This window comes from Bufo bufo, chromosome 3 (assembly GCF_905171765.1).
Source record: "Bufo bufo chromosome 3, aBufBuf1.1, whole genome shotgun sequence".
NCBI classification, from domain to species: domain Eukaryota; kingdom Metazoa; phylum Chordata; class Amphibia; order Anura; family Bufonidae; genus Bufo; species Bufo bufo.
The window spans coordinates 665,438,669-665,454,599 of NC_053391.1; the positions used below are offsets into that span (position 1 = coordinate 665,438,669).

Below are 15,931 nucleotides of genomic sequence, written 5' to 3' on the forward strand. Positions count from 1 at the left end.
ATTTACTGCAATAGTGGAATCACTTCCTTTGATGATTCTGAAAATAGAGGGGAACCGCCATGGGGGAAATATATACCCCAAAATCAAATTCTCAATCGTTGCCATTCATCTTGCCATCAGCCTAGTACTCAGCCCCTCTGCTTTGTTAGAACAGACGTTAAAGATTGCACCTGTATTTGACTGCTGGCCATGAGATTCATACCACGGTGGGGCATATGTATACCCCATGGCTATCCTCTTCTATTTCCTGCATCATACACAAGTTCACAATTTAGGAAGATGCTAATAGAATGGACAGGAGAGTGCCTTTCAGACCAGCACACAAAGGTAGATGTCTTAAAGTGTAACCGTCATGTTTTCATCAAAAAATCCATTTTAGCATATGTTACTGCTGCAGCAGAATTATGCATAAAGGAATCTTTAGTTTCTTCACATACCACTGTTTTCCTTGAGTTTTTCCCCTTAGTTACGGCTGTTTAAACATTTACAATATGAGGACCTTCTCAAGATGGCTCCTCTGCCAGTTCTCTGAGGCCAAAACTGCTTTCCCTCACTTCCCATACACACTTGCTGTAGCCAGCAGCTCCCTGCCAGCCAATCAGATTGGATTACTGAGATCACTCTGAAGCCTAATGCAGGCATGCAGTAGGAAGGACCGCCCCTCCGTCTTCCAAGCCGGAGACAGATGAGCCCTAGCAACGGTCTTTTAAGGGAGCAGTGGAATGGGACAGAGGACATTAATGAAAGCTGTTATTATAAGGTAATTACAGATCTTTTGGCAATCATTGACAGACTAACTCAGGTATACATGTCTAGCTCTAATAAACTAGCAAATAAAAAAAAAATTACAGTGACCCTTTAAGAACATGAACCATCAGTGAGTCATCTGCTCTACCTCTGGAGCCATCAACGTACAGTACAGAGGTCAGAAATGTGGCAAACCACATTTTGGAAAATATGTACAGGGTGGGCCATTTATATGCATGCACCTTAATAAAATGGGAATGGTTGGTGATATTAACTTCCTGTTTGTGGCACATTAGTATATGTGAGGGGGGAAACTTTTCAAGATGGGTGGTGACCATGGTGGCCATTTTGAAGTCGGCCATTTTGAATCCAACTTTTGTTTTTTCAATAGGAAGAGGGTCATGTGACACATCAAACTTATTGGGAATTTCACAAGAAAAACAATGGTGTGCTTGGTTTTAACGTAACTTTATTCTTTCATGAGTTATTTACAAGTTTCTCTTTGCTTATAGCCATTGACATGTCGCCGAGGTTAACACGTGAGGAGCGGATAGAAATTGTGTTGATGTCTGGTGAACGCAGTAACCGGGTCATTGCAGCAGATTTCAATGCAAGACACCCTACGAGATCACCCATCTCCGATGCTACAGTTAGCAAACTGCTTGCTAAGTTTCGTGAAACTGGTTCAGTGTTGGATTTGCCAAAATGTGGACGCATGAAATCTGTCTCTAATGAAGAAACATCAGTGGCTGTCCTAGCTTCATTCAGCAAGAGCCCACAGCGTAGCACTCGCCACATGTCACTGGAGAGTGGCATTAGTCGAACATCCCTTCGGCGGATATTAGCTACTCACAAATGGCACCCTTACAAACTCCAGCTACTGCAGCATCTCAACGAGGATGACCCAGATCGGCGCACTGAATTTGCAGAATGGGCAAAACAAAAATTGGAACAGGACCCTCAGTTTACGTAGAAGATTTTGTTCAGTGATGAGGCAAACTTTTATGTGAATGGTGAAGTTAACAAACAAAACCACCGCTATTGGTCTGACACTAACCCACATTGGGTAGATCCCTCCAAGACTGTTGGAACACAAAAATTGATGGTATGGTGTGGTATATGGGGTACAAAGATAGTGGGGCCATTCTTCATCAATGGAAACCTCAAGGCCACTGGATATGTGAAATTGCTACATGATGATGTGTTTCCCTCTTTATGCACTGAAGCTGGCACGTTCCCTGAGTTTTTCCAGCAAGATGGTGCACCACCACATTATGGGTGTCAGGTCCGAGCATTCCTAGATGAACAGTTTCCTGGAAAGTGGATTGGTCGTCGTGGGCCAGTTGAATGGCCCCCAAGGTCTCCCGATCTCCCGATTTGTCTAAGGTGAAGACAGATAAGTCACAGGGGCCTGATGAGATACACCCAAAATTATTAAAAGAGCTTAGTGGTGAGCTGGCAAAACCGTTAACAGATTTATTTAACCAATCATTAGTAACAGGAGTCATCCCGGAAGATTGGAAATTGGCAAATGTCGTGCCCATTCACAAGAAAGGTAGTAGGGAGGAATCGAGCAACTATAGACCAGTGAGTCTGACATCAATAGTAGGCAAATTAATGGAAACCCTATTAAAGGATAGGATTGTGGAACATCTAAAATCCCATGGATTGCAAGATGAAAAACAACATGGGTTTACTTCAGGGAGATCATGTCAAACAAATCTTATAGATTTTTTTGACTGGGTGAATAAAATAATAGACGGTGGAGGTGCAGTAGACATCGCATATCTAGATTTTTGTAAGGCTTTTGACACTGTCCCACATAGAAGACTTATCAATAAACTGCAGTCATTGAGCATGGACTCCCATATTGTTGAGTGGATTAGGCAGTGGCTGAGTGACAGACAACAGAGGGTTGTAGTCAATGGAGAACATTCAAAACAAGGTAATGTTACCAGTGGGGTTCCACAGGGATCTGTACTGGGACCGATTTTGTTTAATATCTTCATAAGTGATATTGCAAAAGGCCTCGCTGGTAAGGTTTGTCTTTTTGCTGATGACACAAAGATATGTAACAGGGTTGATGTTCCTGGAGGGAAACGCCAAATGGAAAAGGATTTAGGAAAACTAGAAGAATGGTCAGAACTCTGGAAACTGAAATTTAATGTGGATAAGTGCAAGATAATGCACCTGGGGCGTAAAAACCCAAGGGCAGAATATAGAATATTTGACACAGTCCTGACCTCAGTATCTGAGGAAAGGGATTTAGGAGTAATTATTTCAGAAGACTTAAAGGTGGGAAGACAATGTAATAGAGCAGCACGAAATGCCAGCAGAATGCTTGGATGTATAGGGAGAGGTATAAGCAGTAGAAAGAGTGAAGTGCTTATGCCGCTGTACAGAACACTGGTGAGACCTCACTTGGAGTATTGTGCGCAGTACTGGAGGCCATATCTCCAGAAGGATATAGATACTCTAGAGAGAGTTCAGAGAAGAGCTACTAAACTAGTACATGGATTGCAGGATAAAACTTACCAGGAAAGGTTAAAGGACCTTAATATGTATAGCTTGGAAGAAAGAAGAGACAGAGGGGATATGATAGAAACTTTTAAATACATAAAGGGAATCAACTCGGTAAAGGAAGAGAGCATATTTAAAAGAAGAAAAACTACCACAAGAGGACACAGTTTTAAATTAGAGGGGCAAAGGTTTAAAAGTAATATAAGGAAGTATTACTTTACTGAGAGAGTAGTGGATGCATGGAATAGCCTTCCTGCAGAAGTGGTAGCTGCAAATACAGTGAAGGGGTTTAAGCATGCATGGGATAGGCATAAGGCCATCCTTCATATAAGATAGGGCCGGGGGCTATCCATAGTATTCAGTATATTGGGCAGACTAGATGGGCCAAATGGTTCTTATCTGCCGACACATTCTATGTTTCTATGTTTCTATGACCCCCTTAGACTTTTATCTTTGGGGTCATCTGAAGGCAATTGTCTATGCTGTGAAGATACGAGATGTGCAGCACCTGAAACTACGGATACTGGAAGCCTATGCTAGCATTTCTCCTGCGGTGTTGCTATCAGTGTGTGAAGAGTGGGAGAAGAGGGTTGCATTGACAATCCAACACAATGGGCAGCACATTGAACACATTTTATGAGTGGTCAGAAACTTGTAAATAACTCATGAAATAATAAAGTTACGTTAAAACCAAGCACACCATTGTTTTTCTTGTGAAATTCCCAATAAGTTTGATGTGTCACATGACCCTCTTCCTATTGAAAAAACAAAAGTTGGATTCAAAATGGCCGACTTCAAAATGTCCGCCATGGTCACCACCCATCTTGAAAAGTTTCCCCCCTCACATATACTAATGTGCCACAAACAGGAAGTTAATATCACCAACCATTCCCATTTTATTAAGGTGTATCCATATAAATGGCCCACCCTGTATATTATCAAGTGCTTCCAATAATATCCCCAGTACATGGCCCAGTCCTTGTTTAATCATTGTATATTTCTCAGGACCTTTACTGGAACAGTGGAACAATCTAAAATGGCACAATGGGAAACAAACATATTTACCTTCTGAATCTTTTTTGTAGAAAACCCCATGTGGATGTAGAGTATATGATCGTGAAGCAAAATTCTTCAGGTGTACAATGATGGTGTCTTCAACCTCTGCCTTGATAATTGGGCCGAGAAATCCTAGCCAGGCAGGTTTACTGACCTCCTCAGTGTACTGGGCACCAGTAAACTGTTTGTAGATGGCCTTCTTGTAGACACGTCCTATTCTGTTTTTTCCCGTTTCCAGATATACTGATGCATGTCTGGTAAAAAAATAATAATACATATATATACAAATATAATAAGCTTAAAATGGCAAATTGTAACACATAATAAAATAAAAAAAACATAATTTAGAATATGATTGAAATAATTTATTAGAAAATGTAGTGATCATGATGCATGCGCTAACTACATAGTAAGTTACTGGCCAGATAACTAGTTAATGGGGTAGTTCTCCTTTGTTTAAAGGGGTTGTCCACTTTGCACAATCTCATTTTTGTTGGATCAAAATAAGCCGATAAGATGAAAGGGTGTCCTGTGGCTGGAATCTGTGGAAGAGACTAGCAATCCATCTTCCTACACTGCCACCACAGGGAAAATTACACATTACACTGTAGCTATTGTAATGAACATATTGTGCCATATTTATCAATAGAACACGCCACTTTTTTCGCACTTGCTACTTTTTTTAACAGCGCTTGTGCCATTTCTCCGCCAGCCTCAACACTTTCCCAAAAAGGGGGGATGACGAGGGCAAGTAGGGGGTGGACCAGCGGCCCCGCCACATTTATCATCTTCTATGCCAGTTTTTTGGTGTAGAAGAACGCTGAAATCTATGCCAGTCACGGACTTGTGGATGCTGCACCTAATTTATCACAAGGCGTATGCCTCGTCATAACTATATTTAGCATCTGCCCCATTGTGGATTTGAAAATGAGAAGTCATTGTAGATCCACTACACAGTCCAGCATCAGAGCTACACCTGGACAGCTGAGGTGCGGGGTGATGGACCCTTGTGGTCAGCTGGTTGATGGTCCTTCCTGGGGATGGGACAACACTTAATAAAAGCTGGGCAACCCCTTTAACGTAGAATACCCTAATAGCATAAATGAAAATAAACCAGACCCTTTAGGAGGCCAGAGGAAGCGCATACAAGCGCGAAACGGCTGTTGATGATCTTTTACATGTGCATTTTATGTTGTCTGTCCCGCTGACCCATTTTTTAACAATGAAAGAATAAAGAAAGTTTTTTAAATCCAAAGGTTAGTGCCGCAATTTCCTTTTTCTTGTGCACTGGATTCTTAAACCAGACCCTTTACCTACTAACATATCACAAAGTTGTGTCAAAAGATAACATTGATGGGTATGTTCGAGAGCTAGGACTATCCCTACTTATTCCTAAAATGAAGGGCTACAAGGGCTACAACTCCTAGCAAAAGTCAAATGTTTTTGACTCTTGAACCTTCCATTCAGTGCCAATGAAATAGATGACATTTGCAAAAATATGACTATGGGAGCAGGGACTGATCCTATAGTCCTGTGTCACTCCCTTCCACCAGTCCTCTACGTTATCCTTATGTATACTTAGTGGTTGAGCATGCAAAGGGGGTTTGCTGTCAAGAAGTACTGTTCGACTGCATGATCAGACAACACAGGGTTTGTGTGTAGTCTGTAACCATGGAGACACATCTAAAACATCTGGATATTTTTTAATTAAGAATATTTGCAAAAATTGCTTTGTTTTTCATTTTTCATACATTAGAAAAATAAAAGAAAGATTGCAAAAATGTACACAGTTGTTAAAATGTCCTAGATCTTTAGATCTTTAGATCTCCATAATCTTTGTCCCCAAGGCTTCTGTCTATTCATTGTGCCTGTGAATACCATTGTTTCAGTTGAATTCATTCTGCTCGAAGGCGTGTGGATAAATAAAGTCATGTTTTTCCTATATTTTTTATTTTTTTGTTCTGCATTGATTACCCTGTTCCAGGAATAGCGCTGTATACAATACTCTAGTGTTTGACAGCAATTTATTCTGAGGCCCTGAACAGTGGGGAAAAAAAGATAGAGAGGGAGGTTTTTAAAGGGACAGTACAATTGTATCTCTATAGTGACTCAGCATTTGCATAACGAAGCTCAAGGTGGAAGCAATCAGCCGAATTCCATACCAAGATTAATTCCTTCTGTATTGACCGGAAAAAAAGGAGAAAATAAATAATTGATTTATTTTCTCCCTTTTTATAGAGAGTAGAATTTCCAAGTGGATTGTTGTCCAGAACTTAAATGATTTCCCAATTATACGGAATTTCCCGACTTGTTACGTATATGACATATCACATTTTTATAAGGTGCTATTTAGGATTTAATGAACACTGCCACAGGATAGGTGATAAGTGTCTGATTGGGGGTGTTCAGATAACCGGGATCGCAACCGATCATGAGAATACGGTTTTGTGCCGCCCATTTGAATAGAGCAGTGCGCACCGTCACTCCATTTAATCTCTACTGGACTGAGTACTCTAGAGAGGTTATAGGTTAATCCCTAATATTCCTTGAAGTCTAGGGTGGGTTAGCAGCTGTCATCTAGTATTATAGGGGTTTTTCCCACCTCAGACAATGGGGGCATATCTCTAGAATATGCCCCCATTGTCTGATAGGTGCAGGTGCCACCTCTGGGACCCGCACCTACACCGAGAACAGAGCTCCGAAAGTTGTGGAGGGTGCACTGCGCATGCGCAGCCGCGCTACATTCATTTCTATGGGGTTGCCAAAAAAAGCACTGGCTCGGCTATTTCCGTCAGCCCCATAGAAATGAATGGGAATGGTGACCGCGCAAGCGAGGTGTGCTCCCTTTCACCATTATGGGGAGAGTGCTTGGCGGTGGCCAGACCCGGATAAAACCGGGGTCCTCTGGCCACCTCTTTCCCTGCTCCGTTCCTAGTGTAGGTGTGGGACCAGCACCTATCAGACAATAGGGGCATATCCTAGTGATATGCCTCCATTGTCTCAGATGGGAAAACCCCTTTAAGTTATAAAAATTAACACCAAAGCAAATGATTCTTCTTATTATAATTTTTGGGTTGGTGAAGGGGTTTATGGTGGCCTTGCTTCAGAAAACTGTTCTCATGTACAAAGTAAATAGGTCCAGAATTCTGTATAGAAGTCAGAGTTATTTTCTGATTATATATATATATATATATATATATATATATATAAGAAGGACGTACCGTATTTTTCGCCCTATAAGACGCACCTACGTTTTTTAGGAGGAAAATAAGAAAAAAAATGTTTTAACGAAAAGGTGTGCTTTTGGTGGGTTTTGAACTAATAATGGTCTGTGCATGACACTATTATGGGGGATCTGTGGATGATGCACTGTTATGGAGGGAATCTGTGGATGGCACTGTTATGTGGGGGGGATCTGTGGATGGCACTGTTACGGGGGATCTGTCAATGGTACTTTTATGGGGAGGGGCATCTGTGGATGACACTGTTATGGGGGAGATCTATGGATGACACTGCTATATATGTGTCATCCACAGATTCCCCCCCAATAACATTGTCCCCCAATACACCCGGCCCCGCAGCTCACAACAGTATTTCTGAACAGTAATCCTTAGCCTCTTAATAACTTTAACTAAAGTTGCGCTCTCCCCTGTATCAGCACTTACTAACGAGCATCCGGAGCAGGCAGAGCGGCTGGCAGCGTTACGTCACTCACTGACATTGCGCGCCTGCTCCGCCTGCTTCATTCATAAAGTGGGAGGAGCAGGCGCGCGAGGTCAGTGAGTGACGTAACGCTGCCAGCCGCTCTGCCTGCTCCAGATGCTCGTTAGTAAGTGCTGATACAGGGGAGAGCGCAACTTTAGTTAAAGTTTGTAAAGGAACCCATATAATACAGATGAGCCCTTATGCAGCTTACTCCCGAACCCACAGCCGAAAATCCGAAATTAGGCGAATAGAAGATCCCAGTCCCCCAAACATGCGCCGAGACTCCATGAAGGGGTAAAATCCGTGTGACTTTTATTAGCAGTTGAATCATCCCTTTTATGCCCTCCTCCCATGCAAGGTAGACACCCACAACAAATATGCATTAACCCATAACACAAGGTTACAACCCACATAGAATCCTCCCCTCTGCCCGAGATAATATCATGGTACACCATGGTTAACATAATCAACACAGGCAGGACAATACACACAGAGAGACAATGGAACAGACATCACTTACTCAACGTATACAATGCCCCACCTTTTACAATACACATAGATGTTTAACATCCCAACAGGGCACGAATTAGTAAAAGTAAGCAGAAACCTCCCTTTCTCCACAAAGTTATTAAGAGGCTAAGGATTACGGTTTAGAAATACTGTTGTGAGCGGCGGGGCCCGGTGTAAGAGTACAGTGACTGCACTGGGCCCCTCAAGTTCCCGGACTCCAGACCCTCCTCTCTCCCCGTTGATACATCGCAGTCTGCTATGTAAAATGGCAGCATTCACCCCATAAGACGCAGGGGGCATTCCCCCACTTTTTTTGGGGGGGGGGGGGAGTGTGTCTTATGGGGCGAAAAATACGGTATATATGTGTGTATGTATGTTCCGCGATCACTCAAAAACCATCGATTTCAACAAAACTTGGTATACACGTCCCTTGCTACCTGGAAAGAAATCTTGTGGGGGTCTCAGCTCTCTAGGACGTGTTAGCCAATACAAGCCTGCAAGTCTTTCTCTTCATATACCAACTGCCATACACACGGTCACATGTCCCTTATCAGCCAATAGAAGCTGATAGACCCTTAGTCTCCACATACACACAGTTTTACTCCAGGTTTCCATAACAACCCAGCCATTTTTCTTCACTGCTGTAGGTCAGCTTTAGGCTAGGGCTACACGACGACATGTGTCGCGCGACAATAAGTCTCACAACACATAGGGCACATCTACACTGCTACATGTGTCGCGCCACATTGATGTCGCACCAATGTTGCGCGACAATTTTTATCATGATAGTCTTGGATGGATTTTTTGCAACTGTCGTGTCGCAGTCGCAGCATGTCACATGTCGCAGGGCGACACCATAGCCTGTCATTATAAAAATTGTTGAGACAAAATATTGCGCGACACATCTCGTCGTGTAGCCCTAGCATTAAAGGGGCAGGGGGCTGTGGAGGTCACTGTTAAAGGGGCGGGCACTGTGCAGGTCACTGTTAAAGAGGCGTTCACTGTGGATGTTACTGTTAAGGGGGCAGGCCGCTGTGTAGGTCACTGTTAAAGATGTTAAAGGGGCGGACACTGTGGAGGTCACTGTTAAGGGGGCAATGGCCACTATTAAAGAGGCAACTGTTGTGGAGGTCACTGTTAAGACAACAGGGTACTGTGTGGTCACTGTTAAGGCAGCGGGGTACTGTGGAGGTCACTGTTAAGGGAGCGGGCCCCTGAGGAGGTCACTGTCAAGGGAGTGGGTGCTGTGAAACTCACTGTTAAAGGGGCGGGCTGCTGTGATGGTCAAAGTTACGAGGATGGGCCGCTGTGGAGGTCTTATTTTAAAGTGGCGGGGCACTGTGGGGGGGTCAGTGTTAAGGGGTGGGGGACTGTGGAGTTTACTGTTAAAGGGGCGGGGTGCTGTAGAGCTCATTGTTATGGGGAATACTGTCTATCTTTTAATGACACACACAAACATTAAATGAAATAGATGAAATATACCCGTGCGAAGCCGGGTCCTTCTGCTAGTAACATAATAAAAATATGTGCAACTACCAATAGAGGGAGCTCACTGCATAGGCATTTCTACAGCTCTTATTCATCTCAGTACAGCAAGCTCCCCCTAGTGGCTGCAGGCTTAAACTAGATGTTTCCAAGTGTTAACAACCCCCCTTCCCCAACCCCAAGTGCAGCCCTGGTCACTTTAATGTATGAAGACTTTCTTAAAGGGGTTACCCCATGATTCTTGTAAAAAAATGAAAATCATATAGTACATGACACTCTCATTCAGCCCTGTACCTCACATGGATCCAGAGATCTCCCCATTCATTGCTCCAATTGTTTTGCCAGATTTATTTCAAGCTGGCAGTTTAGGGGGCTTGTACTTTCTCAGGGGGCATGTCCTTTCTGCTGGCGCTAGTGGCAGCTGAAAGATGGAACTAAGCATGTGCTTCCATCTCTGTGAGCAGGACAAAGAAATTGAAATAAGAGCAAACAGCAGGTGGCGCTATACAGATTTCAGTGAATAACTCAGTGGCTATACTCAATTTTTAATTACACCCAATTACAAAAGTAATCAGATCCAGGTGCTCGTTTGAAAAATGTAGAATATGTTTCACGGGACAACTTTTTTAAGAAAGCAATGTCACTTTTTACTACACTTATTCCCTTAACATTTTCTGGTGACCTCTGATCCATGACATTCCCAAGCATCTTGATGACACAGTACAATCAATGATAATAACGGCAATCAAAGGTAACGCAGTATTCCACGCTGAGCTGACACCACTCATGCTAAATACATTGAAAGATCACCTTGAAATGTCACCAATATCTTCCCATTAAAAACATAAAGATATGAAATGATCACATTCATTGTAGCTCTGAGCAAATTGTTCAAAGCAAATCTGTCCTCAGGACAGACCCCATTAAATTAAGGATTGTATTATATAAATGGTAATAGACCATATGCACATTACAGAGAGTATCCCCTTCATGGGACTCCATGACATACATGTTGACAATGTCCTGGAGATACAGATACAATGTAACGATGAGATTCATCCAAAACGTGTTAGTTCATCATGTTCTGTACATTTTTAAAGGACTAAATAAAGATTTGGAGACTTGGAGTGTTTGAGTTCATAATTTTTTTCAATATATTTAGTGTCTGGTCTGAGATCTGTATTATTTAGTGTCTGGTCTGGGATCTGTATTATTTAGTGTCTGGTCTAGGATCTGTATTATTTAGTGTCTGGTCTGGGATCTGTATTATTTAGTGTCTGGTCTGGGATCTGTATTATTTAGTGAAAAGAAGAAAGAAGGTCCCGGAGACAAATAGAGTTCCTCTATTGACTCGTTTCGGGTAAGCACCCTTAGTCGTAACTAAGGGTGCTTACCCGAAACGCGTCAATATTATGTCATGTGGAGGGTGGTGACGTCTGTCAACTTCATGTGAATATTAAAGGAAAGCTGATAGAGGAACTCTATTTGTCTCCGGGACCTTCTTTCTCCTTACCTGCAGCCTGCCACGGGAACACTCCCCTAGGGCCTCTGGAGCCGGGACCATATACTCTACTACGGAGGTGAGCTGGATCAAATGTTTATCTGTATTATTTAGTGTCTGGTCTAGGATCTGAATTATTTAGTGTCTGGTCTGGGATCTGTATTATTTAGTGTCTGGTCTGGGATCTGCATTATTTAGTGTCTGGTCTGGGATCTGTATTATTTAGTGTCTGGTCTGGGATCTGTATTATTTAGTGTCTGGTCTGGGATCTGTATTATTTAGTGTCTGGTCTGGAATCTGTATTATTTAGTGTCTGGTCTGGGATCTGTATTTATTTAGTGTCTGGTCTGGGATCTGTATTATTTAGTGTCTGGTCTGGGATCTGTATTATTTAGTGTCTGGTCTGGGATCTGTATTATTTAGTGTCTGGTCTGGGATCTGTATTATTTAGTATCTGGTCTGGGATCTGTATTATTTAGTGTCTGGTCTGGGATCTGTATTATTTAGTGTCTGGTCTGGGATCTGTATTATTTAGTATCTGGTCTGGGATCTGAATTATTTAGTGTCTGGTCTGGGATCTGAATTATTTAGTATATTGAAGATAAGGGTCGGCACTGCCTTGTGATGGTTGCGGTGCACGTGTCAAAAGGTCGGCGTCCCAGCAAACAATGTAAAGAAGAGGACCGGCACTCGCAAATGGAATTTTCACTGCTGTGGTTTATTCAGTCACTTATAAACACATAGTGACGCGTTTCAGCATATGTGTTTATAAGTGACTGAATAAACCACAGCAGTGAAAATTCCATTTGCGAGTGCCGGTCCTCTTCTTTACACTGAATTATTTAGTGTCTGGTCTGGGATCTGTATTATTTAGTGTCTGGTCTGGGATCTGTATTATTTAGTGTCTGGTCTGGGATCTGTATTATTTAGTGTCTGGTCTGGGATCTGTATTATTTAGTGTCTAGCCTGGGATCTGTATTATTTAGTGTCTGGTCTAGGATCTGTATTATTTAGTGTCTGGCCTGGGATCTGTATTTATTTAGTGTCTGGTCTGGGATCTGTATTATTTAGTGTCTGGTCTGGGATCTGTATTATTTAGTGTCTGGTCTGGGATCTGTATTATTTAGTGTCTGGTCTGGGATCTGTATTATTTAGTGTCTGGTCTAAGATCTGCATTATTTAGTGTCTGGTCTGGGATCTGTATTATTTAGTGTCTAGCCTGGGATCTGTATTTATTTAGTGTCTGGTCTGGGATCTGTATTATTTAGTGTCTAGCCTGGGATCTGTATTATTTAGTGTCTGGTCTAGGATCTGTATTATTTAGTGTCTGGCCTGGGATCTGTATTTATTTAGTGTCTGGTCTGGGATCTGTATTATTTAGTGTCTGGTCTGGGATCTGTATTATTTAGTGTCTGGTCTGGGATCTGTATTATTTAGTGTCTGGTCTGGGATCTGTATTATTTAGTGTCTGGTCTGGGATCTGTATTATTTAGTGTCTGGTCTGGGATCTGTATTATTTAGTGTCTGGTCTAAGATCTGCATTATTTAGTGTCTGGTCTGGGATCTGTATTATTTAGTGTCTAGCCTGGGATCTGTATTATTTAGTGTCTGGTCTGGGATCTGTATTATTTAGTGTCTGGTCTAGGATCTGTATTATTTAGTGTCTGGCCTGGGATCTGTATTTATTTAGTGTCTGGTCTGGGATCTGTATTATTTAGTGTCTGGTCTGGGATCTGTATTATTTAGTGTCTGGTCTGGGATCTGTATTATTTAGTGTCTGGTCTGGGATCTGTATTATTTAGTGTCTAGTCTGGGATCTGTATTATTTAGTGTCTGGTCTGGGATCTGTATTTATTTAGTGCCTGATCTGGGATTTGCATTCCCCTATACCAGGGCTACTGGCAATTCTGGATGGACATTACATTGAACACTTCCAAACATACAGGAGAATACAACAATATATACCAATTGTATCCAGTGACGTCCCTTCTAATTTAGTTGTTCTCTTTCCTCATCTTCTCCATTGGGAGCAGACCGCCATGATGACCTCTTTCAGCCATGTTTCATGTCTGCTGGGTTTGCCACACAGGCACCTTAGATTCCTCACTTCTTCATCACCCCATCCTCCTGGTGCCCAAACAGTGTTATCGTGCTGCTACCCCCAGCACTGTGCCAGCTGAGCTCCCTAAAGCCCCCAAATATTATACAGAAGAAATAACAGTACCATACAGATAGCTCCCCACATACTACTATGGCTCCCAAAAGCTCTACCCATTATAATTCTCTCCCAGAGTGCCTCCTACCATGACAATGCTCCCTGAGATTGCCCCTGTTAGTAGTTCCCACTATATTGTGCCCAATAATAATAATGGCGCCCACTATTGCAGCAAGCCCAGAGGTGGGGAGAGGAGAGGAGTGGTTGTAGCAATAATAGAGGTAGTAGTCACACACTCTGGCACTCCCCTGTGCCATGCAGCTATGGGAATAGTTCATCTTTCCTTCCCTTTGGGGCAACCCTGGTTCTGGGTTTCTTCTGCCTGATGTTAAGTGGGGTTCCCTTGGTGGAGATGGATTGTCAGGGGCAAGAAAGGGTCCCCTGAAGCGTGAAAGCAACGATAAGGCAGATTTAATAGTAGAACAGTGTTTTTATTTGCAATGGAAATTTAAAGGGTTTCTGTCACCAGGTTTGACCCCTGTCAGCTAAACATATGCTGATGTTCAGGGCGTCTTCACGATTCCTAATGTGGGCTTCTAAATGTCATCTGTGGGCTTATTTAGCTAAAAAACAGCTTTTACTAACCTGTCAGTCAAACAAATAAGGTGCCCAAGGGGATGTTAATGGATGCAAGATGCCCGCCGCACCCACCGCCGTTCGTGCCCAGCGCCGCCTTTCCGGACTTCTGCGCCGCCTCCTAATCCTCTGTGCCGCCTCTCGCTCTCCCTCCCCCTCCTCCTGCTGTAAGATCTCGTGCTTGCGCACAGGGCTCTGCCTGATGCGCCCGTGCGGACTTCTCCATTTGGCTTCTTACAGTGAAGTGCGCATGCGCCGGCACTTCGCTCAACCCCTGTATGCGCGAGATCTTACAGCAGGAGGAGGGGGGAGGGAGGGAGACCGAGAGGCGGCACAGAGGATTAGGAGGCGGCGCAGAAGTCCGGAAAGGCGGCGCTGGGCACGAACGGCGGTGGGTGCGGCGGGCATCTTGCACCCATTAACATCCCCTTGGGCACCTTATTTGTTTGACTGACAGGTTAGTAAAAGCTGTTTTTTAGCTAAATAAACCCACAGATGACATTTATAAGCCCACATTAGGAATCGTGAAGACGCCCTGAACATCAGCATATGTTTAGCTGACAGGGGTGAAACCTGGTGACAGAATCCCTTTAAGCACATCAGTTACAGCTCAGACTTAGCATGGACAGGCAGATCTTCCACAATTTTCTAATTTCTCAGATCTTACAAAGCCCCCAATAGTAATAAGGCTCCCTAAAGTGCTCCCAGTAGTAATAAGGCCATTCCAAGTGTAGAGGTTCCAGTAGTTATAATGTCCCCAGTAGTTATACTGCCTCCTGTATTGTAGTCTTGGAAGCAGGTGACAAGTATCTTCCAGCCAGTGGCCTAAGTTGCAGGCTCGTGTTCTGCCTTTTAGGCTTCAGGCCTAGTGGTTTCTGGCCTATGAGAGTGAACACCGGGGCCAGGAGTCATCACTTTTCAGCTGCCTTGATGTTCTGAGGGCAGGCATACAGTTGCATGTGCCCAAGCCCCTGATGTTTTGGCCTAGCGATGTCCCAGGAGTGGGCAGCGCACACTGGCACTGGCCCATCTGGAATTTGCCAGCATTGCCAGATGGCCAGTCTGGCACTGGTAAGGGTCTCAGATTATATGGTCTGTCTTTTGTGTTCAGGGTTTGTTCTAGTCTGTGTCTGTATTTGTTTAAAGGGACATTTTACATTTATCATGTAGAGAAAGTTAATACAAGGCACTTACTAATATATTGTGAATGTCCATATTGCCTCCTTTGCTGGCTGGATTCATCTTTTTTTTTTTACATTATATTCTGCTCATTTCCATGGTTACGACCACCCTGCAATCCATCCATGGAGGTCGTTCTTGCACACTATAGGAACAAACGCTGGCCTATGTGCACTCCCACAGTCCCGGCCACCAGAGAGTCCAGTGCCTTTTCCTATAGTTTGCAATGACAACCAGCGCTGCTGGATTGCAGGGTGGCTGTAACCATGGAAACAAGCAGTGTATAATATTATGGGAAATGAATCCAGCCAGCAAAGGAGACAATATGGACAATCACAATACATTAGTAAGTGCCTTGTATTAACTTTCTCTATATAATAAATGCTATTTTCTGAAGTGACACAACCCTATTAAGGGTCTGTCTCTATATTCACATG

General features: G+C 43.2%; 1 protein-coding gene across 1 annotated transcript in view; it reads right to left on the reverse strand.

Annotated features, from left to right (window-relative positions):
• HEPHL1 (hephaestin like 1) overlaps nucleotides 1–15,931 on the reverse strand; it is an 87,460-nt gene that overhangs the window by 52,837 nt on the left and 18,692 nt on the right. The window contains 1 exon segment of the mRNA XM_040426327.1: nucleotides 4,333–4,577. Within this exon segment, the coding sequence (XP_040282261.1) occupies nucleotides 4,333–4,577 (245 nt within the window).